We start from the raw sequence: 26,649 nt of genomic DNA, 5'->3' as shown, positions 1-26,649 counted from the left end.
TTGGGGCTAGTGTAGACACGGCCATAGTAACAGAGAGGTAGCTGTGCTGGTCTGTATTCCAACGAAACAAATCACTAGAAATGTAGTACTTTCAAGACTAACATAATGATTTGTTTGGTGATGAGCTTTTGTGGGCCAAACCATCATCTAATAAATGATTTTGTTAGTCTTTGAAGTGCTACAGTCTGCTGCCCTCCCCCCCCCTTTTTTTTTTTTTAATGGTTGGTCAAAGTGTGCTATGTTTTCAGTTCTAGGGCAGATGAGGTGTCAGTTGGAGTGGATGAAAGCTTAGCCAAAATTTCTGGACTTGGTACTCTAAAAACTCACCTTCCTACCTACCTACATAGGACAAATTTACATAAAAGAAGAAAAGAAAGGAGATGATTTATGTAAATCTATGAATTAGTTACCTCATGTCAAGCAGGAAAGAGAGCCAACAGTGTACATCTCTTGACCTTTTAAGAAGTCCTTCATCCTCAACCCATCTGCTTTACCAAGAGGCAGGATTATCGCACATTCACAAAGTGTTGGCAGAGGTAAGAATGGTATTGTTGCTCCATAAGCTAGAAGCCTTAAGCTTTTCTAGCCCTATTATGGCAGATCCTCTTTGGTCACTAGTTAGAGCATCCAAACTGGCAACAGTGGGTAATCTAAGTTTCTGTGTTCAAATATGGTAAAGATTAACCTCTCCTACCCCCACGTGCTTCTCAAATATGCACACAATTCATATTTGAGTGGGTGACAAAGAAACTAAGGAAATTTCCAGGCCAGATAGAAACAACAGCTTGTCTATGTTTTCTATGTATTCCCAAGTCCACTAGCTGATCTTGTCCTGTTTTCAGACCTCCTCACCAGCATGTGACTAGCCAGCTATATCAGATGAGCACATTCAAAGCCTTAAATTATTCATTATAATACAATACTTCCTGGCATAAACAAACCTAGGCAAAATCTCTGCTTGGCATTCCTGGTCACTGAATTTACAAAATGTAACCAACTTGGAAAGAAGTTCCATTTAAATAGAAGGTAATAATGCTTGCCTGATATGTTTGTCCCCAGGATGCTGAAAGTGTTGAGGAGACAACCGATTTATCTAAGGTGTGTAGAGTTTTAAACCAACTCATTTGAGATTCTTGATTGTAGCAGAATGAGGGGGAGCCCTAAAAGGACATATTTCCTTCCTACTGCGCTTACTAGGGGTATGTCTGCACTACAAGTGCTAAAGTGTCACAGTAGCATAGACTCTGAAAGATTGGGTTTTGTTTCCACTGCTGTAGGTAGCTAGGTCATTGGAAGACAGGAGCGAGGATTTTTCACAGACGTGCAATGTTACTAGGATAATCTAAGTTTTAGGTATAGACCAGACTTAATAATCTTTGGATTTCTTGTAAATGTAGAAAAGTTTGTTTATCTCCCTCCCTTTCCCCCAGTTTATGGGATTCCACCTTTCTGAGTTTCTTTGTAGATGCCACAGCTGTGCCCAAAATCTTTCCTTGAGCTAAAAGAATACATCAGTGTCAGGAGGTGGAGTCTTAGCCTTCTCTAAAATCTGTTTGTCACAGTTACAAATCCTAACAGCAGGGTAAAGAAAAACTGGTTAATACTAAACTCAGGCAAGACAGAAGTAAGTCTAGTCAGCAGAAGAAAGTATTTTGAAGAGTTTGCAGCCACAGGGCACTCTGCCTTTTGGCATGCAGTCACCATTAGTCAGTTCGATTCATCACTGATGCAAAGCTATGTCACATAGGAACATATGCAATACTTTCAGCCATCTCTGGCTGGTCTAAAAGACTTTGTCCCATCTAGGAAGATGTGACTTGACCTGTTTCTCAAGTTTTGTTTCCTCTTAGCTGGAATATATCAGTGAGATATGCCTTGGCATGAAACCTCTTATGTTTAGAAAACACCAACCATTATCAAACTTTGCAGCACATCTGCTCAGCAACAGAGGTTGCTGTGAGCCCACTCCTGTTCTCGAATTTGTTCCCATAGAGTATTGATACACAGTCAAGCCCTCAGTTCATGTCTGCAAAGTGCTAAATGCCTGCGCCTAAGCTAGCCAAAAGATTGCCTAAAACACTGGGATGAAGACTGTGGTCAGTAATGCTGTGCCTCTTATCACAGAACAAATGTACAACTTGTCTGTGCCAGAAACAGCTTTTTTCGTTGGCCAAGCCTGAGATTGTGCAATGACCTGCTTCAGAAGCTAAGGATCATTGCAAACCTTTGCCTCCAAAGATCAGGTGGATTTCTTTGACTTTGCTTTCTCTAAGAAACTAATCTATGATTTATTTTTCAAAGGCCTACCATAACAAAATATTTCATTGTCCACTCTTCTCCTGGTGAGAGGGTGAGAGAACAAAAACATGGTGTGCTAACCTTGTTACTTAATCTTCCACTTGATCTGCCATTCCAGTGTGGTGAGCATGAGGACCTATATGGAATAGAACAATCATGTGGTGAGAGGCTTAGTTAACTACTTGCTGTTTTGGGTATAGCACTTGTTAGATGTCACTGGGAATAAATAAATGCAAACTTCTCACAGTTTGGAAGGCTACCTTTTGGTCTTGTTACATACAGCTTCTATCAGGCAGCATGGCTATAGCTTATTTCACTAAATCAGCAGAAAATCAACCCACCCCACCCCCCGGCAAAAAAAAAGAAAAGGCAGAATGATCTGACCAATATGTTTCAGACAGAGGAATGTTAGCAATTCCCTGTACAGCAAACCTCTTTGAAACTCAGGTTTTCATTTGTTATGTTTTGGGGAACTGCAGAGGCACTCTGTTGATAGCTTTTTGAATTGCATGAGTCTGAACTTATTCAAAAAGTTCACACATGGTGTGCAGGAATATTTTCTGTATCCTTCATAGAGCCTTTCACTTTCTGGAACCTCTTTCTATTCCCATCCCCATCAGTGCAAGTAAATGGACAAGTCAGCAAAGTGCTCATTATTTCATTAATTCACAGTTTCACATAGATCTCTTGTTCTCACTAGATTTCCCTGTAGTCCTTGGAAAAATAAATACACCACCACAAATACAGGGAACTGGAGGGAGAGCCCTAAAGTTACAAGTCTTTATAAAATGTTTTGTGTCAGGAAATACAGGCTTCTAAGTCAGAATGCAAAAGAGGAATTCATTCTATTAGCAACTTTAGAACCAAAATTAGTTTGGGGAAAATTAAGTCTTAAATCATTGATTTAATCAAACCAGTGAAGCAAAGTAAATCTTCCAATGCTGTTAAAACATTTACTACTGTGCTAGTCTGTTTTTTTGCCAAAAATGGCCAAATCCTAGAGAATATGTGATATTCCTCTGGGTACTTCCCTTCCCAAACCTGTGGAATGCTGATACATAAGGAAAAGAAAGGTGCTGTCATAATTTGAGCAAGAGATTGGGAATCAGGATATCAGATAATTATTTTCCCTGAAGCCTTGGACAAAGTAGTCAGTTTCCAGCTCAGTGTCTCCCGCTGTAAAACAAGAATATGTATGTCATAAGGCAAGTGGGTGGAGCCATTTGATATTTCTTGCGAAGTGTTATTGAACATGAAAAGAGTACGTGCTCAGTAGTAACATCTCATTTAATAGCATCCAACAACTCCAGCTGTAGCACTGGAGACTAAGCTGCTAAAATATCTTGTTTCTTTTCTTTATGCTGGGCTTCAAGGCTCTCAGAACAGATTTTAAAACTTGATAAACTGACAACTGGTCCAAAGTTTTCTCAACTCAGATGATTAAACTGGATTGTAATTTATGCTGTGCTGTTTGGTCACAAATGAGCAAGATCTGCAATCATATCTTTTTTTCCTGGGAAAAACATATTTTTCTGTAGACAGAATGGTAAAAAGAGTGTGTTCTTCCTGCGAACCTGGTAGAACCAACACAATGCAGTTTTGGATAAAATCTCAACTGAAAAATGCAGACTTAGCGTCTAATTACAGATCCCTCTCAAAGAGGCAACTTCATCTAGAACACTACATAACAAATTGCTGGAGATTCGGAGACATGGACAAATGCAGCTTGGGAGCTTTTAATCTCTTCACCTAAAAAAAAAAAAAGGTTATGTAGCACTTTAAAAACTAACAAAATAATTTATTAGGTGATGAGCTTTTGTGGGGCAGACCCAGTTTTTCAGATCTGAATAAGTGGGTCTGCCCCGTGAAAGCTCATCGCCTAATAAATTATTTTACTAGTCTTTAAAGTGCTGCATGACTGCTTTTTTTATTTTCTAGGGGCACAGACTACATGATTCCTTTATAGTTTTGTTAGGATAGAGACTAACACAGCTACCTATTCAACATTCAAGGCCCCTGGAAAATGTTAATTTGCAAAAATAGAAAGTAATGTGCCCTTGTTCTGGAAAGATTACTGATTATCTTTGATTTTAAGAAGAGTAGCTCTGTTTATTTTTAGAAGCTAAATGTAGATTACTTTCTCAGGAATATCTATTAATACAGACTTTCTTCTTACCATTCTTGAATCACACATGCTCCATGTCACCTGGGTAACATGGGGCTTAAGCGTCCACTTTTCTTTCTTCCTTTACAGAAAGAAGACTACCTCAAAGTACCCATGCTCTGAGTAGAAGTAAGCAAGACAGAAATCCCACAAGCATCTTTTAAGACATGCAGTTTTCTGCTGTGCAGTTATCATTTGGAGTTTAATGTGGACCTTTCTGATGATCAGTGTTTTACCTGGGGAAACTGTTCAGGTTCCTGGGAAGCCGTTTTTGTCTGTGTTTACATGTACAGAAGAAACTTGCTTGCTTCCTTGTTTTTCATGGTCATTGGCTATTTTTAAGCCTCAACAAACAATGCATCTATTCTTTCCTCACACTGAGTGATATTAAAAGCATGCTATAACCTACTTTCACAAACCTTGGTTTTACTTCAGTGTGTCTCATTTCAAACTCTTTGTGAAGAGAAGGGAAACCTAAAGCATGGGGAAAGGACTTCATTTGCTGTGGGATGGAGGGTTAAAAGAGCTTTGGGATGTCATCTTAATGGGCGAGGTTAAAAAAAAAATCTTGATTTATTCAAATATAAATAAATGGCCTCTTTTAAAAGCAAAGGTAGTTTGGATTAACCTTCCTGTGAATTACTGGATATAGAAATTCATGTAGCTGTACATCAGTTGTACCAAGCAGATTCTGAATGTTTTTCATCTTACAGCAAAAGAGCTAAAGGGAAGAAGTAAATGGCCATAACCAGACAAAAATATATTGGCATTTCAAATTGGGGGCTCCCTTTATTTACCCCATATTTTAAATTATCCTTAAACATTTGACATTTTTTATTAGTATGAATGTTACATAATTGAAAGATATGACTGAGTCAATGTTTTGTATCTGGCTGAACTCACAAGAAGAATTACTGCTCCTCTAATGAGTTTTTTAGAGTCTATAAACTAAACCAACCCTTCAAAGACATTCTAGGAGATGTTTCAAAAACGAAATCTGTTTGTATGTGGAAGATCATTGTCTTGTTTTTCTTAAAATAATGCTTTCATCCCCTTTGTAGAGCAAAAGAGAGAGAGGCCTGAAAAAATTAACTGAGACAAGATGTCCTAGCTTGAGACAAATCTTGGATCTGGGTGTTAAAGTAAACAATTCCAAATGCTATATAACCAACGCATATAAATACTATTTTTCCCCAAATAAATGTAATTGGCATAAGTCTCTTGACACACATCAGAATATTTAGGCCAAGTTTACATGTGTTCAGAATGTACTTCATTAATAAAACATGCTAGACTGAAAAAGTAAGAACTCTCAACAAGAAATCCACCCCTTCCATATTGTGTAACCTGCTATCTCAAAAGATGGCTAAAATAAACTCCAAAATGTTGGAATGTAGTTCTGCTTCACCTTCACTTGAAGAGCACCTCAATTAAGCTATCCAATTTTGTTTGACTTTGGAGTAATTTCTTAACACATCATTTAATTGCCCAATGAAGTTTTTTTCTTTTTTTTTTCTTTTTTTTTTAAGTGCAGTCATGAAACTTTAAAATTTCTTTCTTTTTTGCAACATATTTGCAGCAACAAAGAATGAATTCCATTGTGTAACATGGAATTCCAGTGTGTTCCTGCTGGTCAGGTGGAATTTTAAGTTAAGCAATATATTTTGTTCGTGGATATGGAAACACATTAAACAGCAGATTTGGAAGTGGGCCTGTGTGCTGAATTAGTATTAGCATTTGTGATTCTTCCCCAAGAGATTAATCATTGCCTTATTAAATATTCTTAGAATGTTAGCTTCAAATAAAATGGACCAAATTAATTTCTGTTCTAATTCCATTAACTTATTTAGGTTTATGGCAGGGATGAAATCTTTCCTTTAGATTCAAATTGGAAGGCTCTTTTATTAATAAAAACAATAGGTTAAATATTATTTAAACATAAAATAACTTAAAAGTGGGATCCAGTTAATATTACAGTGGCTAAAAATGGGTGGTCATATTTCTTAAGTGAATTCTTAAGTTTTAATGTTTGAATTTTATAAGTATTTTGTATATATAATAGTCCTAAAAAGTACATATTTTATTTGTTTCTACAAAATTGATCTTACATTAATGTATATAGATCAGAGTAATGGTGATGGTTGAAGTTTTGTAATATTCTATACATCATACTTGATCATATTCTAATCTAAAACATGTGTCCTTTGTATTTTAATAAAATATTTCAACAAAAATGTTGCTAATAGAATAGATTATGCATCCCGTTAAAATGCAATCACTAAGATATCATAAGAATATCCTGTAATTGAGATTTATGCAATACATTAAACTGTTTTTAGCCGTTCTTTCTAGACTACTGTTTAAAGCATATTTATTGGCTGGGCAGTCTACTGTCCATCAGATATAGTGACCCAGTCCTCCTTTAAATTGCTATCTACAATGTTAAAATCTGATTGAGGGAACCATTTGCTGGTGTTCATAATTCTAGATACAGATGACTCTTCAGACTTTCTGTGAGAGAAAGCATAGTAACTTGATGTAAGTTGCTTGAGAGCAGACAACAATCTGCGTTAAAGCACTTATTTCATTTTAGTGTCTGCTCCAGGGAAAACTGGAAAATCCCAAGATGCATGCATACATACAAACATACATACCTATGTACCTGAAAGATTGTCTTCAGAAAACAGTGTGGAAGCTGTTAGTAAGCTATGAACATACATTATTGGTAGTGAAAACCTTGCTTCCAACAAAGAGAGAGTTTTTTTTTTTTTGGTTAAATATTTTCTTGTCATAGTATCACATTACAAGCATTGTCTTCCTGACTGAAAGATAAATGAAAGCTGTTACTCTCATAGGTATTGGACATTTTTTTACAGACACTTCTCTGGTACCCCTCATCATAAAGTCTGAGGCCTGGTCAGAGGAAAAATCAATTTTTAGATAGGCAAATACAGCTACAAGAATTGAGTAACTGGAGTTGACTTATCTAAAATCAATTTTTGCCATCATCCACATAGAGGGAGGTAAACGGGAGAAACTCTCCCATTGACTTCTCTTGTGCCTTGCAACTTCCAGGAGTATTGTAGTTGATGGTGTTGCCATGACAATTTGATTTAGCCTATCCCCTCTAGGCACACTAAATCCAGCCCAGGAGGATTGACCACCAGTGTGTTGGTCTTCCCATAAGTGTAAATGTACCCTTAGACTAGTAACTCACGTTCATGGATGAATCCTGAATTTAACCTGTGAGGTTTACCATTTTACAGAAGGTACAGAAAAAGGCAAAAAAATGTTATAATTTGCCCAAGATCACAAAGGAAATATATTGCAAAGAGTAGAAAAATAAACTATACCTCTGCTTAAGGTGTGTATAAACAATTTACCATACTTACTTTCTGTTACAATCTGTTATCCAAGTCAAGAGAGGATACCATTAAAAATACCTATCGAACTTAACACAATATAGTAGTGAAGAAATAAAAATATATTCAACTTTTCACTTAAATCTCTATCCGAAAACGTGTATGAAAATACTTCAGAGTTTCTGACATAACTATTGCCCTCTTTGTTTCCTGGATTATGGTCCTGATTTAAAAAAAAAAAAAAAAAAAAATTGTCACCTTTCACTTTCATTGGATCTTATTGTTTTCTTGGGACATATTTTGATAAAGCACATCTCCATTTAAACAGAATACACTCCATTACTGGTATGTATTGAGGAACATAGGAGTATTCATATACGTTATTAATCTGTTTCCAACAGCATCCAGTTCCCAATGCTTCAGTGATTGCTAATGGTTGTTTTGTGCCCTTAAACATGACAGGTTTGATGCTTTCTGAACTTTGGGTGAGAAGTAGCTGTTTTTAATTGTATTTTATATTTTTTTTCTTGCCAGTTAGCTATGTTTCAAATAGATGAAATGATATGCTGTGTAACTTACTTGATTCAACATGCAGGACTTGCTGTGTTCAGAACTTGTTCATGAAAACTATTATGATTGCATTCTTTTAAAAATAGGTGCCATAATCTTTTCCCTTTATTTATTTTTGGTTGAATGATGTATGTATAGTTAGTTTACTCAGTTTATCATGAACAGTAGCAATGTACTAAAGCAACACTTAATTGTTTCTCCTCTTTCAGTGTATTGACTTATCTTTTGTTTTTGAAGGATGATTTTCAATTGAAATGTGAGGAGCGTGCTAATGTAATCCAACAACTGGAGCAAACCATTGAGGATCTGAGGACCAAAATTGCAGAACTGGAGAGACAGTTCCCAACAACAGCAGTACAAGTTCCTTGCAGGGACCAAGAGAGTGACAGTGGACGCCCAGTTTGTGTGGAAGGTGGTACCATGGATGTTCAAACAAATGAAGAGAGTGCTCTACCCAAAACTGTTTTACAAGTAAAATCAGTGCAAACTTCACCTGTAGAAGATTGTTTTTTGCGCACAATGCCTTCAGCCAACCTACTGCCACAGTCTTCTCCCCAGCATGAAGGGGATGAAACTGAACAGCCATCTCACCAATTGCCAACTCTTGAACTACATCCCATGTACTGTTCTGAAATATCTTTAATTTTGTCACCAAAACTAGTCTCGATGCAGCTGGATGAAAGCCAGACACCACAAAGTACATCACAGCCATCTCATCCAGGCCCTGGCATGGATTTGTTCTCTTTGTTTCAAGAAGCAACTGTATCGCCACCTCCTCATCAAGCTCAAAGTACTGAGAGTACGACTTGCAATGAATGTGTCCCTTTTGTATCCTCTGAACCCACTTGTAGCATTCCACCCCCATTGCCTGGCACAGAACTATCTAGTCCCCTGCCTGGAGCAGGAGGCACTTCTTTCACATCCCACTTGCCTGGTGCAGGTGTTCCATCGCCACCACCTTTGCCTGGTTCAGGACTTTCCTTGCCCTTGGCTGGCACAGCCCTGCCACCCCTTGCCCCCTGTTTGCCTGGCATAATGTTGCCACCACAACCACCACCTCTTTCCCCACCTTTACCTGATGAAACAATGTCACTTCCTCCTGCTCCTCCACTTCTTCCATGTGTGGGAATCCCACCTCCTGCCCCTCCCTTGCCTGGCGCCGGAATACCTCCCGCCCCACCCCTGCCTGGCGCCAGAATACCTCCTGCCCCACCCCTGCCTCCTCCTTTGCCGGGTGCTAGTATCCCAACCCCACCTCCTTTGCCTTGTATGGGAATGCCTCCCCCACCCCCACCTTTGCCTGGAGCAGTTGTGCCACTCCCTCCTCCGCCTTTGCCAGGTATGGGAATGCCTCCCCCACCCCCTCCTTTGCCTGGCATGGTTGTGCCTCCCCCACCCCCTCCTTTGCCTGGCATGGTTGTGCCTCCCCCACCCCCGCCTTTGCCTGGTATGGGAATGCCTCCCCCACCCCCTCCTTTGCCTGGCACGGTTGTGCCTCCCCCACCCCCGCCTTTGCCTGGTATGGGAATGCCCCCCCCACCCCCTCCTTTGCCTGGCACGGTTGTGCCTCCCCCACCCCCGCCTTTGCCTGGTATGGGAATGACACCTCTCACCCCACCGCCATCCCATGGGGCATCTCTTCCCCTTCAACCACCAGTCCAAGACAGCTTTTTGCCATCTTTTGGCTTTCCACAAATCAGTGGGGTTCTTCCTCCTCCCCTACCAGTGGGTTTATTAGTAATGGGTATGAATCAGGAAAAAGGGAGCAGGAAACATGCAATAGAACCTTCTCGACCCATGAAGCCTCTTTATTGGACAAGAATTCAGCTTCATAGTAAAAGGTAAAATATGTAGAACATGAAGATAAAGAATTTTGTTTTTGTTTCAAGACTTTTTTCAGTAACAGAGTGAAATTAATTAAGTGCTTTATTGTCTTTGTAAATGGTTCACTATAACATTGCTTTTTTTCAGTATATTTGCAATTTTAACTTTAACTTGCAATTAAATAAAATGCCTGCTGCATATAGCATTTTGTATGATAAAATTAACCGTGAACTGCTGATTATCCGTGAAAGTTATTTTACAAAGACAATATTTCTGTGTTGTCCTTATGAACTATAGAGAACATATTAGTAGAAAATGCTGTGTACACCCTTTTTCTATAGAAGAGGTCAGTGGAGTGGGGAAAACATACTTTAACTGTTTGAGAAATCTTTTTAAAGAACCAACATTTTCTGGATAACTTTGACCATCATCCTGTTAGGTTTTGTGGACCCTCAACTCTCAGTATGGTGATACTTGTCAGGCATATGTAAGTCAAATATAAGGCATTTGTATCTTTTCCCCTTTCCACCAGCACCAAGGTCTTACCTCAAGCAAAATGCAAAATCAGGTAGTTTATGCTCTTCTGAATGAATCCATGGTGTGTGCAGACTCACTTCCTGTGTCTCCTGCTTTAACTAGGGATGCTTGATGCTTCTCTGACTTACAACAGATTTGTTAATAACGTATTTTTTCTGTTTTTCATAATGCCCTCTGTTTATGGAAATAGTGACTTTGTAGTTGTAGGGAAATAATGATTCTGATTTCAGTAATCGTTTTTCTCCTTGCCCACCTCTTCTGTCAACCTCCTGCTTTTTTTGCCACTTTATAGATGGTTTGCTTTTTTTCTCAGCCCAAGTTTCTCATTTCTTAATTACCACTATAACAATATAGTTCTGCAGACATCAGCTTACTCAAGGCCTGGTGGGATTTTTTACATTTGGTGCTAGTGATAACAAATTGTGTGGGACATGGGAGTACACAGTTTGAAGCATATTGGGGTGTGGAAAAATGGAAAACAATAAAAATTAATAAGGATTCATATCCCAAATATACTCTGTTGAATTTCTGCTATTGTATAGTAGCCAGTCACTTACAATACTATTAACATTATTTTTCTTCATTCCACCATTTGCCACTTTATATATTTAACATTGCTCTACATAGGTCTTTTGCTTAACTTTAGAGATTCTAATGCTTCACTTGTGTGGGAAAAAATTGAAGAACCTTCCATAGATTACCATGAGTTTGAAGAACTGTTTTCCAAAACTGCTGTTAAGGAGAGGAAGAAACCAATTTCAGACACCATCACAAAGACAAAGACTAAACAAGTGAGTACACTTCATTTACACTCCTTTTGGCTTGGGATCCATCTATGCATACCTAGGCTACAATAGGAAACTGTTGTGTGTGGTTTTTCTTTTCATTTTCTGTTAGCAAATATAAAACCCAGGAAACTATGGGTACATATTTTAGAAGATAGCTACGTTTGCTGTAGCTTCTTCTGTTGCCAAATGAAGCTCTGTCCCTGTAGTAATGGCTTTCTAAATCTTCACATGGTGCACTCCACAATTTCAAAGTTTAAATTATGTTCCTAAAAGCTTAATTCTTTGTTTCCATTACAGTGAGTTTCTGGGAAGTTGAATCTTGTCAGTAGCATAGGTAAAATTTTAAGTATACCTATATCTCTGTATATAGCATCTAGCTATAGAGGTGTATGCATGTACAATACATAGTTTGCAATGTTTTCTTACAGGAAAGTAAATGTGGGTCAAGCTGAAAAGCCGTGATTTAAAGTTTCAGTTCTTCCATTTCTTTCGCCATAAAAATAGCACTGTTATCTAAGCTCATGGTGTGTGTGCGCACGCGCACAGGTGCACACATGAATGCATAATAAAAATTAACCAGCAAAATCAAAAAAGCTTCTTGAGATAGAGAGTATTGCAGTAAATTGGGAAAAGCCAGAACCATTATAAAAACGATTGCCATGTCAAATCTACATGAGCATAAAGAGACCTTTGAGTAGTTAGTAGTTCAAGACTGATTATCTTCCAATTAGTCTTTCTTTTGTTGTAGAGTGAGTGATAATCAGACGGACACATGAATGACACACAGGAACATGCTCAAATTCATAATCCACCCGAGCAGTTGAAATGGTCATTGAAATTTGTCATTGTCTTGCAAGTATGGTGATTGTGGTTCTCGTGCATCCATATACAGGGCAATATAGTAAAGGATTTTCCCAAACTTTGGAGTGCATTTTGTAACAGCCCTCTTCAATATCTCAGTGCCATTGATCCGGTAATCTTTAGTGATGACCTTACACCAACATTATTTGACTAGGTATTTTTTCTTTATTGCTACATGATATTTAAAAAGTTGGTCTCATTCAGGCATGCAGTAGCTTCTAATTGTGTCAAGACCCAGGGAAGTGATGCAGCAGAATTAGCAGCATAATTGAATTGTTACACTGAGTTGCCTACACAAAGTAGTCTTAACAGCTACACTGTGCAGCTAACTTCTTATAGTTTGTGGCTTACACACAGTTCTAATAAAGATGGCCTGAAAAAAAATTGTACTATTAGAGTCCATGTTAGTATTATCCTGTCCTCAAAATAGTTTTCCTCTGTACCCCTGGCCAACTATTATGTGTTTTTCCTCAAATATTCTCTTAGTACTTCATTGTTGCAAATGATTTAGACCCTGATAAGGTACATGGCAAACTATTTCAGGGGGGTTTTCCTTTGAGTGACATGAATGCTAAGCGGACACACACAAAAAAAGAAAAAAAAAACTCATAGAAGGATACACAAACAAAAAGTGTGGTGGCTGAGATTTTGTTGAAATAAGGCTGTTTTTATACTTAATTCACCCCAATTACTTGTGATATCTGGTTTTGCAGATGGTTGTCTTTCCAAGATGCTTTATAAATTATTCTACTTTCATTGTATCGATACATTGCTAGGATGACATTTAGGTATTTCTGGCATCATTCACTGTATGAACCAAAATAGCAATGTTCATAGTAGTGGCAAATATTTATGACAAATTCTCTAACAGTCCCACATGGGTACAATGGAATTTCTGGTTGTCTTTAACTCTTTTAAAGTAATTTTAGAATTCTTATGTTCTGGCAACAGCTTGACAGCTTGATTGCCATTTCCCAACAGAATGTTTCCGTACAATAAAATGGCTGGGCTGCCCATCCCAACAATTTACATTATAAGAAATATAATATTAAGTATGCAAGATTTTAATGTTCTATGAATGTATCAGGTTTTTAAGCAATTTATTAAAAAAATATTGTGGGGTGGGTGTGTGTGGGAAGTGTGACTTTGTTCACTGTATGGAGTTTGCTCTGCTTTCCTGTGACTGAATTATTGTGTTTGTTGCCCAAAGCAAACACAAGTTCACGTGGGCTGAGCTTTGCAATGATTCTTATCTTCAGCTAGGGAATGAAATAGCAATACTTCTCTGTGAAGATGGACTTGTCTACACAGAACTTCAGTAGCAAGCTGGGGTGACTCTACAGCATGCTAGCTTGCAACACAGTAATATCTTATGTGAGTAATATTGAAATATGCTATAAATTCTGTAGTTCATGCTATGGAACTTTTAGTGCACTGTAGCCGTATACATATGAGATGCTGCTGTGTGGTAAGCAAATGTGCTGTAGATTCAAACTTTGGCCTTGGCAGTATGGTCCCAGGTGGCCATGCCCGAAGAAAAGATCAAAAAAAAAGTATAGTGACATAGACAGAACAAACAAATAAAGAAATTGGTGTGAAAAGGAAGATTTACAGAATTCAGTGCAAAGTATCTCTTTGGTTTTGTTTAAAATGAAAGAAACAGGGAAGAGTTTCATGCCTAGTTTTGTCTATGTCCTCATCATTCCACAGAGCAGCACACGTTGGTCAGCACAGCGCAACTGGCTGAAAACTGCAGGAGGAGAGTTTTCCCTGTTCAGGATAACTCTCTGCTAGCAGCAGGCTGGCAGAGACAGTATAGTATGCTCCATCCATCCTTTGTCCCTCTGCCTTCAGCACAGGGGGCAGGGACGGAAGCAGACTGGGGCCAAAGGAAAATATGGTGGAGCAAAGGCTGCTATTCCTCCCTTTTCCTGGGGCAATTACTGGAGGAACAGGGCATTGCAGATTGACTGTACTCTTCAATCCATCCTGAGTGCATCTTATTCAGACAGAAGAATCCATCCCAATCTGTGTATTCCCAGTCTCTCCTCTCTTGGTATTCACACCTCCATATCAGCTGCTGGGAGAAGGCTACATCCTCCCAGACTGAATTGACCTCATCAGCTCTGGCCTTCCTCTTGATTGGTACTCCCTTCTTTTCACAAGCCTGTATATTTAAGAGCTGCCTCTGGAATCTCCACTACTTGCATCTGACGAAGTGGGTCTTTGCACACCAAAGCTTATACTCCAAATATCTGTTAGTCTATAAGGTACTACAGGACTACTCATTGTTTTGTGGATACAGACTAACATAGCTATCTCTCTGATATTTTCCCACCATGAAAATTATTCTTTAATGTGCTGCATGTTGCATGTTAGTCCTATTATTTTTTTCATTTATTTGAATTTCAAAAATGTAACTGTAGACATTCATTCTATTCTCTGGGTGCCTAATTGTATAAGTTACAACCCACTAAATAATACAAAAAGTGTTTTCCATCAATATAAAACAAACTAGATCTTCAGCCTACTCCCTCATCTGAAGCTGTTGAAAAGATGGACTTATGCTAATATGTGATGAATGCCCCTAATCCTTTTCTGGGGGTACTGAGTCTGTCTAGCCTGCATATCTCTAATTTCAGTTCTACTTTAAAGAGAGAACTATATGTTGTTTGACTAGTGCTCGTAGGCAATCTCGTCACTTAGATTGTAAGATCTTTGAGGTAGGGGCACTTTTTGTACTGTCTGTAGAGTACCTAACACATTAAGATCCTGGTTCAGGACTAAGGCTTGTTTGGTGCAGTGGTATAATAATTTTACTGGGTTCCTAGCACTATTTTCAATTTTATTTGTTTTGCTTCATCTTGTTAAGTAAGTATAATCTTGACCCATTTTTCTCAGGCACTCCAGACTCTCTTCTCCTTCATAAAATTGCCTCCACAAATCCCTATGTTTAGTCTGTCTACTTCCCAGCCCATATCTTATAGTTGAGAGGAATTCATGCTTGAGCTGTGTCTACACTGTACAGGGGTTTTGTTATTTATTTAAATGTTCTGATGTCTAAATAAGTAATGTCAGAAAATCACATTCCCACCGCCATAGCATTGTGGAATGGAGCGTTCTCATTTACAGCCACAGTTCACAACCACAGCATTGCAAAAGGAATCTTCACTTGAGACAATAGTAGCTGTTTTGTTCACACACATTCCTTTGTGACCTTGAGGGGGAGGGTGACAAAAGTCATTCACAAATCTGGAGGAAAGCCCTCATCTTGAGTTATCCTGTTTGGCTGTGTGACCACTGTGGGGGGAGGGTGGAAAAAGGGGTTCCCCCAAAAAACCCAGTGTAGACAAGCCCTTGGAGGGGAGACCACGTTCCACGCACTCATGTTCAGCCTGGCACAGAGAGTATGAAGTGGGAGTAGTTCTCTTTCCTTGGTTGCCTTTAATTACTACTGGTTGAAGAACTTATGGTCTCTGAATAGATAGGCTATGTCTATACTGGAGAGATCTTTCAGAAGAGAACTTTTGGAAGAGAGCATCCACACACAAAAAAGTGGATCAAAAATGATCTGCCCTTTTGAAAGGGAGTGTCCACACAGCCCCCACTCCTTTGAAAGAAAGGGCCAGGGATTAAAAATTCAGGTGTCATGAGGACTGTTCTTTCAAAAGAAAGGCCTTGTGATGCATCTACATAGGTTTTCAGGTGCTCTTCCTGAAATGGGAGTGGAAGAGTGCTTTTGCAAAGAGTGCTGCATTCTTTTTATTTACTTTCAAAAGAACACTTTGTGTGTGCAGATGGTCCATGGGATCTTTCGAAAGAGCCCTCTTCTTTCAAAACAACTTCCTAGTGTAGATGCAGCCATAGTGATTTTTAATTAAACCTATTACTTTTAAAACAATAAAGAACTCTTTGGCCTGTTCTATTCAGGAGATCAGATGACATAATCATAAAGATTCCTTCTGAGTTTAGCGTGTGCTAAATTTGTTAGCTGTGCTTCCACAGTTTACTAGACAAATCTTTTTGCCATAAATATTTTTAGGGGAGAAACCTCTTGTGGACAAATGCTACATTCAGTGGTGTTTCTGGAAGTTGGTAGTACACCACCTGTTCGATAGAGAAGTGGCTAGTTAGACCACAAACTGACCTTGTATCCTATTCCAGTCCCAAATCCGGACAGTCCTATTCTTGAACAAATAGAAGTCCATCAATCAAAAGCCTTTCTTTTTCATCTAGGGTTAGGGTCTTCTGGTTCTGAGTATACTTTTTGTCTGTCTTCTACATAGAGACTTTAGTGAAATGGTGAAAGAAATGATCCTTATAGATTCTGCTTATATTCACCAATTCTGTTATTCAGATCTCCTAACGTTGGCTGAGAAATCTTTTCTTTATGCCAGACATGCTGATTTTCTCCAACAAGAAAGGAAGGATTGGTTCATCCAGACAGAATTGCTCTTTATTTAGCCAACAGTTAGTCTGATGCTATGGCAATCAGCATCATACACAGCAGCAGGGCATCCTAATAACAGACTCCTCAGGTTTGTAGCTTGATGTTTTGTCAATTTCTGATCAAGTCCTTCCACCTTACCTTAGTGAAAGTTCATGTTTCCCAATTTACCCAGGTAGGATCTGGTTCATCATTCTTTTTGAGTTTCCTCCATCTGAGAATTCTTGCACTCATTGTCTGTCAAATTTCACTTTCCTTGCAGGATATTTATCTTTTTCACCTGCATTTGCTTATAAGTGATTCTTTAAAAATTCTTATCAGAGAGGTAGCCATGTTAGTCTGTATCTTCGAGAACAACAAGAAGTCCTGTGACAGCAACGAAGGGTCCTGTGGCACCTTATAGACTAACAGAAAAGTTTTGAGCATGAGCTTTTGTGAGCACAGATTCACTTCATCAAGTGAAGTGAATCTGTGCTCACGAAAGCTCATGCTCAAAACTTTTCTGTTAGTCTATAAGGTGCCACAGGACCCTTCATTGCTGTTACAGATCCAGACTAACACGGCTACCCCTCCGATACAAGAAATCCTGTGGTGCTTTACAGACTGACAGATTAGGTGCCACAGGATGACTTGTTCTTGAAGATACAGACTAACACGGCTACCTCTCTGATACTTGTCACCATGCAAGGCACTGCATTTAGCTGTATAGAGTGGAAGTCCATCAACCTCATGAAAAAACTTGCACAGAAACAGACGGACGTCATCTTCCTCTCCAAATGCAAACAGAAGGGCATCATACCGAAAGGACTGAAAGTGAAAAACCCACTGTTTTTAAAATTTCTTGTAACAGTACCTCTCCAATGTAAACTTGGTAGGCTTAGTAATTCTCAGAACCTTCAGTCATGTGACATCTATATTTAACAGTGACCTTTGTGGTGGAGGTGGCTTCCGTCAGGTGTGCAGGTGAACACCAAACTTTTATGGTTTGTTCCCCTTCCAATGCCTTTGTGAAGACAATGTAATTTTTGTGATCTTGATCAAAGTCTAATTTTATCCAGATCTCCAGAGCACCTCTCCAGACCCCAGGATTCAGCTGGGCTTTACGCTACCAACTTATTCTAGGCACATGGCTATTTTCTGGGTAGATGGGATAGCTTAGATCTTTTTGAAAGTACACTGAGTTTATTTTATATGGAGAAATGCTCTCCTTTGGATGCTCTGTAGAGAGGCAACTAAAATGGACTGCTTTTTGTAATTATAATTGATAACTGAAGGCTTCAGTTCAGCTGTCAGCGGAGTTGAGAGTGCCTGCTATACCAGAATTATGTTATGTACAGCATTCTCATTCACCCCTCCATTATAACTCCTGCTCTGTCCACAGACACTCCCTATCTGCACAAATGTTCCCCAAACCAGCTGCCCCCTTTACACCTAAGGGCAAGGTGAAGCCTCTGATGAAATACCATTAAATTTGCTAATTAATCATCATATTCTTGGAAGAGTGAAAATTAACTTACTTACAAATCAATGGAGAACTAGAAATACATGGTCTTCATCAGTGCTGTCCTTACCCATATGCAGAATACACAGCTGCATAGGGCATCTGGAAGGTTAGGGCATCTCTGGGACTTAATGTCCACTCACCTACCTCTTCCTGTCCCTGTACTGTGGCTCTGCTTCTTCTGGAGAGAATCTAGTTAACTGAAAAGTGAAAAACCTGCTAGACCTATTAGCAGACATTGAACTTTTGAAAGAACCATTCAAGTGTTATGAAGCCCTTCAACAAGAATTTCTTAATTTTTCTTTCTGTGTTTAATTTACAGTACCTTAGTTTAAAATTTTGCTTGAAAATATTTCAGTAGTGTGTGGTTGAAGTTTATAAAATCATATATCTTAAAAAATTGTCATCCCTTGTCCCTCACACCCACCCTGGGCTGCCATTGAATATAGGGGCACTAGTTTAACAGTACTGTGTCGGGCTCCATAAATCCTAAGCACAGCCCTGATCTTCATAGGTCCTCACTTGCATTCCCTGCTTTTTTGAAGTCTGTGGCTTATGGTTCCTTCTTTACTCAGGTCTTATGTGCCTTTCCAAAAAACTTATTTAATAATGAGCTTCATGGCAAGTTACATATGTAACCAATCTCATGATGCCCACATCCAACTGCAGGAGCCAATGTCAGCTAGTGGTTCTGTGGTCTGCAAACCTGCAGTGATGATTTGCAGAAGCAACTTATTTGCAGCATGAGACTTGAGCATTTCTGCAAGAAGCTGCATGCCCAGTCAGTTACTGAGCTCAGCATCTTCAAGCCTGAGATGCTAGAGCACTCCACTTACTCATAAATAAGTATATTCCTATAAACGCTAACTACATTTAAAATAAAATGGTAGTGGCCACACTTTTGGACTGACCATGGTAATGAGGCACTTCGACAGGTAAATGGTGCCTCATTCCCAAAACCAACTGGGAAGAAGGGGCTTTCAAAATCAGGGGGCCATTTCAAAAGGCCCCCGGCTACACAAGCGGCGTGTGTTTCAAAAGCGGCATTTTCAAAGTGTGCACGGCTGCCATTAAGGTAATGAGGCGCTGCATATTCATGGCAGTGCCTCATTGGCATCTGCCATAGCACCTCATTTGCCATGGACTTAACAGAATTTATTGTTGGGATCAAAATACAATATTTCAATATCAGAATTATATAAAAATAAAACAATCATACTAGTTATGGATTGTAGATTCTATACTATATGCTCTTGGACAGATGTGTAAGGTTGCATTAGTTGCAGTGTTTTTCTGTTCACATTCAAGTCTTTTAATATGTCCTATTCAGTTACTTCATGATGCTAAGCTCTGAAGTAAGTGAATGATGAAGCAGATAGAATGTTACTGGTTTAAACACTGAAACACTTAGGAGATGATGTTACTGGACCCATGTACATCTGGTAATTCAGCATGCAGAGAAGTAAGTGCAAAAATATACCTGATTCTTGCTGTGTGAAATGCTACTTTGTTTACATTTTATGGGGTTTGGCAATGCAAACTTCTGCAAACAATAAAAATGAGGGCTGTTAAGTTCTATGTGGCAGACAAATAGTGGTTAAACAGAGACAGACAGTAGTTGTGGTTATACATTAGTGAATGTGGTTTTCAATGAATGACAGAATTTGTTTTCGTTCCACTGACAAGAATTTTCTTATGTTGTTATCAAATATGCTTTAAGTTGCTCTGGAACATTTTTACAGGATACCCAAAGAACACATTGTCTGTAACAGAAACTTCATGTAAATTTTAATGAGGCTGAATTTAGAAAAAAGTTTCAATTGGTGTTACTTCTGTTGTGTTTATTAGTGCTACTGCCCCTCGAACTCATCCCATCTGACAATGCCATTATAGGGAGGTATGATTTAGTGAACTTCAGTCTCTGGAAGTATCAGTCTACTAGCTAAATCTGCTCCTTATTACGCAGAGAATGCAACAGAAGCCTGCATTAGAACTAGGATTTGCTGCAGATGTAAATATGAAATTATCATAATGCTAGAGAGACAAGGTGAGTGAGGTAATGTACTTTATTGGATACATTTTTGAGGGTGAAAGCAGGAAGCTTAAAAATTGCACAGCTCTTCCACAACACTGCAAACAATATGTCGTTATTTCTTTTTCGTAAAATATTAAGCCAATAAAGATTTTAAATTGATTGTCTTGAAAAATCCATTCTGTACACACATGCCCAGTAAATTTGAATGAGTTCTTTTTTGAATGCTTTCCACTGATGCTGTATAAACTTAATCTCCCAGTCTAATCTTTTAAAAGTGTTGTTCAGGTTTCTATTAAGAATGAGGGCTGATAGGTCAGATATACAGCAACTGCTTTATGAAAAATGTGTGCCCAGAGGTGATACTGTTTTTGTCTCGTAATTTTTGTGAGTTAATTTGAGTGTGTGGCGATTGTCTGGTTTCACTAGTTTAAAATATTCCCCTAATAGGAAACAGTCTGTTGTTCTGTCCATTCATTTAGTGTGCTGGATGAATTACACACATTTTGGCAAAGGCATGTGTAGGACCCCTGGATCTTGCGAGTTGTATTGCAAGAGAGTGTTGATCACTGTACCAATGGAGATAAGCCTACAAGTTTTGTATCTGTTGTTCTGGTGCTGCTTTGAGTTTTTATGACCTGATGTGTGAGGAGCTTCCTTCTCAGGATGAGTTTAGAGAGGCTGGGACATTATGTGAAAGCCAGAACAGGAAGTTCAGTCAGGAAAGATTTCTCCCCTGCTGCTAGTCAAAGAGAGTGGTAGAGAAGGAGAAAACAGCCTGACTGAGAAGCAGAAGCATGAGAAGCCAGATCATTGGGATAGCAAGGGGGAATAATGGGGGGCAGTGGTACAAGGGTGAAGAATAGTGGGGCAGGGGTGTGGAATGGAGGTGGAACCATGGAATGGAATGTGCAACTAGGGGTAGGCTACAGGGGCCTAAGTGGTCCAGCACAGAGGACTGACAGAGCACAGGTCCCTCAGAACCTGGGTGAGAGCCCAGAAATAGAGCTCAGCAAGAAATAGATTTTATTTTTTTAACTTTCCATCCTCCAAATATTTTTAAAAGCTTGGAATTTCTTTCCTGTTCTATATTGGGATAGAAATTAGAGCTATTGAAGCTGCTTGGAATGTCTATCAGTGCCTCCCAACCTGGGATCTGGATCCCCAGTAGTCCACAAGGGTATTGTAGGAGATCTGTGGGAAAAAAAACCAAAAGATAAATTAATAAAGTAATCGAAAATAAGCTTTGAATAAATTGCAATGTTACAATCAATTAGTATTTCAAATGTTGTTAAATGCTGTCCAAAATTGTGGTTTCCTTTTTCATTTAATGAAGTGTATCAGCAGCTAGAATTGGCTTTGTTGAAGGTCCATGAACAGTTTGCTAGGGGTGGTTGGGGGGCCAGGGGGAGTCAATGAATGGTTTGATTGAGGGTCCTCACTAGTTAAAGGTTGGGAGCCACTGCTCTTTGTACTGAAGTCCCACTGTTGGCACTCTCCTTCCTACCCCATCCCACCTCATATGTTACTGTTCGCAAAGGGGTCCTCAAAGCACAGTCTTCTGTGGTCTGTTCGTTGCCTTCATCCAGGGGAATCTTTCCCTACTAGATAGATGGGCTGCTAAAGAGGCTTTATGTTGCTCTGGCCCTTTTATGTAATTTCAGGGGCCGGAGTGAGGGTGAAGTTCTCACCGATGATTTGTGTACTGTTGCGATAGCTCAGGAGGAGATTAGGCACTTCAGTAATAGTAGTAAGTGGTTCTTTTTCCTGGAAAAATCATAATAATTATTAAATGTTTTAGCTTAGCAATGTTTAGAATTGGTTAGATTATAAGAGGCTACAATTTCTTCCCACGCACAACTCTCATTTCTCTGTTAAGTAGCTTAAAAATTTCATCCCAAAACCTTGATGGGTTTAGTCCAGTGCTGTTTGGTGGTTTAATACAATCACAGTGTGTCATATTTTATTCTCAATGACATTTATATAAAACTTGCTAATTTTATGTGACATCATGATTTTTAAATTTGAGATCCATGTGGTCTGTGATTTAATTGAAGTTTGTTCTTTCCACTCTGAAATCATGTGAAATTAGAAAAAGTATTCTGCTTAATATGAATAGAACAGACTCAAATGTATATTTCTCTTCATAGCTATCTTAGCTTTCCGGTAATACATAATCAAACTGTGCAGTTATAAGTTGAAAGAGACAGAATCACAGAATCATTGGGCTGGAAGGGACCTCAGGAGGTCATCTAGTCCAGCCCCCTGCTTCAAGCAGGATCAACCCCTACTAAGTCATCCCAGCCAGGACCTTGTCCAGCCAGGACTTAAAAACCGCAAGGGATGGAGAATCCACCACCTCTCTAGGCAACGCATTCCAATGCTTCACCACCCGCCTGGTGAAGAAGTTTTTCCTAATATCTAACCTACACCTTTCCCTCTTCAACTTCTGACCATTACTCCTTGTTCTGCCACATTGGGAGTGAACAAATTTAGAAAAAAGGCAGTCTTTATAGCTTCTCTTGTGTCACAACATCTCTTCTGTTTAAAGTTAAGGCCCTAAGGCTTTTTTCTCTCTGATTTTTAAAATGGCTATACAAATTGAGACCATGGCAGTTATCAGCATCTCTGAAATGTAATACAGTAACTTCAGAGTAAGTTATGATTTTTAACAATTTGAGGCATGCAATGGTATGTTCAAAATAAGTGAGAAAATGTATGTCTCATTTGTACATACAGCAACGGAAACTGTTCTTGCTAGTGAGGTAACCAGATGTGCAGGCCTGGTAAGTGCATCGCATGGGAGGCTTGAAAACTGAAGATTTGGTACCTCATTTTTACAAAGTTTAAGTCTGAGGGAAGACTGTGGTGTGGCTTCTGAAAGTCAATGGGATTATGCTCCTAAATTTACTTAAACACTTTTTTTAAAATCCACTTATAAATCCTAAATAGAAACTGGAAAACCTAACCTGGGCATCCGTTTTTGAAAATCCATAGTTGTGGTCTTCAAAAAAAATAAAGAAGAAACAAAATGTTATGGTGTTTAACAGTGAACTAAATTGGCAGAGATGCCCAGGTCTGGTGGTTTGTGGGAGAGCCCTGCGTTTTGTTTCAAAACCAGGGAGTTGAAATGTTTGTGGTTTATTTCCTCTGCACTTTTAAAAATTGAAGCATCCACTATTGTTTCTAATTAAAGGAACATCTTAGTCTGTTGTTCTGTCTCCTGTTGAAGAACATGATGCTTATTTTACTTATTACAGTGTATCTGAATCTAAACAATCTGAGTAATTTTTCATCCAATGTCATAACAGTGTCGTCAACTACAGGAGCCATCTATTAGAGGGTTATGTCTATAATAGCACATTGAATGGTATTTGTTTCAACCAACAACACGTAAATCTATGCTGTTTTAATGGTAAAAATATGTGCAAGAGTATGAACCATTTCTTATACCTAGTGTTAAAGTCCTTGATTTGTGAAAGCTGAATAGTGAAGGAATTGGGAAAGAATGAAAGATAAGGAGTTAGCCCTGCTCTAATTTTCAAACAAATGTTGCAGCATTTTGAAGAAAGCATTTCAGGATGGCTGCCAGTTTGCATTATGCATATTGTGTTAATTTATACAGTATGATAATAGCTGGTGGATGACCCCTTATAGAGATGTATGGTGAGGAAAGTTTTGGAATTTCTAGTTTGTATTGATATAAATGAGAATCTTGCATTAGGGAAGGAAGCAGAGCTGATTGCATAGGAGGTCTCAGTCAAGAAATACATATTAATTTGGGTGGTGGAGGAAGATGGGGTTCAAAGCACACTAAACAGAACCGAGGCAGAACCAATCTTCCTGGAGCATTAGACTTTGCTTTGGTCATCAAGCCTTGTGCCACTATTGGTCCCCGTAGGACATGGGTGGCTTTGTTAAGCGCTTTGCCATACTGTTATTTATTAAACTATTATTACAATGCACACTACTTTTTAAGGCTAGTAGAAAATGTCTGGGATCTTGCTGCATGCATCACAACACTGGCACTCACATTCTACAGCTCTTTTATGCCGTAACCTAACACCATCAATACGGACCAGAAATTGGGTCTGAATATTTACCTGGAAACATGCTGAGGTTGACAAAGATTATCTGGGAAAGGGGCAGTGAAAAAAGATGTGAAAGGCCTAGAGGCTTCAATACACTGTTGTGTTCATTCTTTACAATTGGAATAGACTGGATTCTATCGAAGAGAAGTTGATATCTGAGTCGTCAGAAATTTCTTCAACTTGTTCCAAAGTCGTCTCCTCTTGACTCAGATTCTTTGCCACCAAAAGTACATGAAGAATTATCCTGTTTGACCACTGCAATGAAACAGTCCCAAAATAACAGTTCAGTCAACTCATTAGGACAATGCTTCTGAGCATGTTCATTGACTTGTTGGTCTTTAGCCAGCTCCAGTGAATCGCATTGAATGTTTGAGCTGGAACGCTCTACTCCTTGCTTCAGCACCTTAAGAGCAAAAGAGTTCTCCTGATTGGGCAGTGGTGGTTAGTTCCATAACTGTCTTCCTATGCTAAAAACTTCGCAGCAAATGTGTGAATCTACCAGAAACAATATCCTTCCTGATTAGTATGCTACTCCAGCCTTACTTTTAGCATTGCCCCTTTCTGATGTAAAAAGACACTAGCTGTCCTCAGTCCCTTATTATAATGACAAATCTGCAGTTCCATTTGCTGTTACTTTTAGTGACCTATTTATTTCTATCAGAAATTTGTTACTTTAACATGAACTGTCTGAGGAACCTCCCTCTGGTGATTAAAATCCTGAAACTCGTGCTAAGAGGCTGTTTAATTGTGGTGTAGATGTTTCAAATGAAGGGTAGTGAGGAAGCTCCATGTTTTCAATTGAATTCATTAGTCTCCAGAGATGTCCCGTGTGTATCCCACAATGCCCCACAGTTTTCCACTCTGGCCTCTTCCATCTCCACTGCTCTGAGGTGTGCAGGAATTAGGCAACAGGAATACCATTTCAATTCAGCACCTTGAAGCTTGTGGCTGTAGGGTCAGACTGAAAAATCTTTTTCTTTTTTGCTATTAGCATGGTTGTGGGGTCTGTGGTTCTGTCTACCTCTGCTAGCTATGTTTTTTCTCCCCCCCCCACCCCTGTGCTTCCTGGCACCATCTGCTGCCCCCCTGCAACACATGGCGCCTAGGCTGTGGGTGGGGATCATGTTTGTCTGATAGGACAAGAAACTTCTCTTCATCTGTTTACATTTTTTCTTGCCATCCATGTCCCCTTCTTTTCCTTCCCGAGAGGCTCTGCGCCATGCATTCTGGAACTTTCCTTTGCCCGCATCACTTGGCAGCTAATATGTGGATGGGGCTCATGCTTGGATGAGAAACTTCTATTCAGCCATTTACATTTTGTTCTGACCCCCACATCCCCTCCCCTCCCCTCCCTGCCCTCAAAGGCGCCATGCAGTCTGGAACTTTCCTTTGCCCAGACGCATCATGTGGCTTGACTGCAAACCAACAAAAGAATGTGCTGCACATGGTGCCAGGCAGCTTGTGCATAGTGAGGGTCCTCTAGGCAGCCGGAGGAAGTCTCCCTCAGTGGCTTGGATATTGGGAGCCTAGCTGCTATTTGGGGGTCTTTTAGCTGCTCAGGGGAAGTCTCCCTCAGCAGTCATGATTTTTGAGGCTGATTGTAGATGGGGGTCTTTTAACTGCCTGGGGGAAGTCTCCCTCGATGGGCACGATTTTCAGAGCTGGCTATAATCTGGGGTCTTTTAACCACTTGTGGGAAGTCTCCCTGGGTGGTCATGATATTTGGGGAGGGCTATAGTCAGGGGTCTTTCAGCTGCCCAGGGGAAGTATCCCTCAGCAGTCATGATTTTGGGGCCACAGAAGAAAATATTTTGTCGCTAGAGTGGCTGTCATCTGAGAGCAAATTCTTGTTTGGGCTTTATCCAAAAGCCAGGGGACTGATTATAGTCTGGGATCTTTTATCGGCCTCACCGGACACGATTTTCAGGGCTGGCTACAGACTGAGCAAATTTTTATATGGACTTTATCCAAAGGCCATTGAAGGCAATGTAGTAGCTCTACAATTACCATGGTTCTCCAAGTAAGGCTTACATTGACCAACTGAGCCATAACTGATTTTATGATACATAGCATTTTCAGTGTTGTGCTCATGTCTACTGCTTACATATGCAACCACTGCAAAACCTGGACATGCAATGATGAAAATTCTTGTTCTGAGGGTGGTCTTTGCCAGT

At 39.4% G+C, this 26,649-nt stretch overlaps 1 protein-coding gene across 1 annotated transcript in view; it reads left to right on the top strand.

Annotated features, from left to right (window-relative positions):
- The window catches only part of FMN2 (formin 2), a 265,037-nt gene that overhangs the window by 84,741 nt on the left and 153,647 nt on the right, over positions 1-26,649 (top strand). Inside the window, exons 7-8 of the mRNA XM_074989102.1 lie at positions 8,604-10,235; positions 11,402-11,546. Coding sequence (XP_074845203.1) covers positions 8,604-10,235; positions 11,402-11,546 — 1,777 coding nt within the window. The remainder of the gene's footprint in view (positions 1-8,603; positions 10,236-11,401; positions 11,547-26,649) is intronic.

The sequence above is a fragment of the Carettochelys insculpta genome, chromosome 3 (genome assembly GCF_033958435.1).
Source record: "Carettochelys insculpta isolate YL-2023 chromosome 3, ASM3395843v1, whole genome shotgun sequence".
NCBI classification, from domain to species: Eukaryota; Metazoa; Chordata; order Testudines; family Carettochelyidae; genus Carettochelys; species Carettochelys insculpta.
Note: the sequence above shows the minus strand (reverse complement) of the source record. Positions and strands in the feature narration are given on the sequence as shown.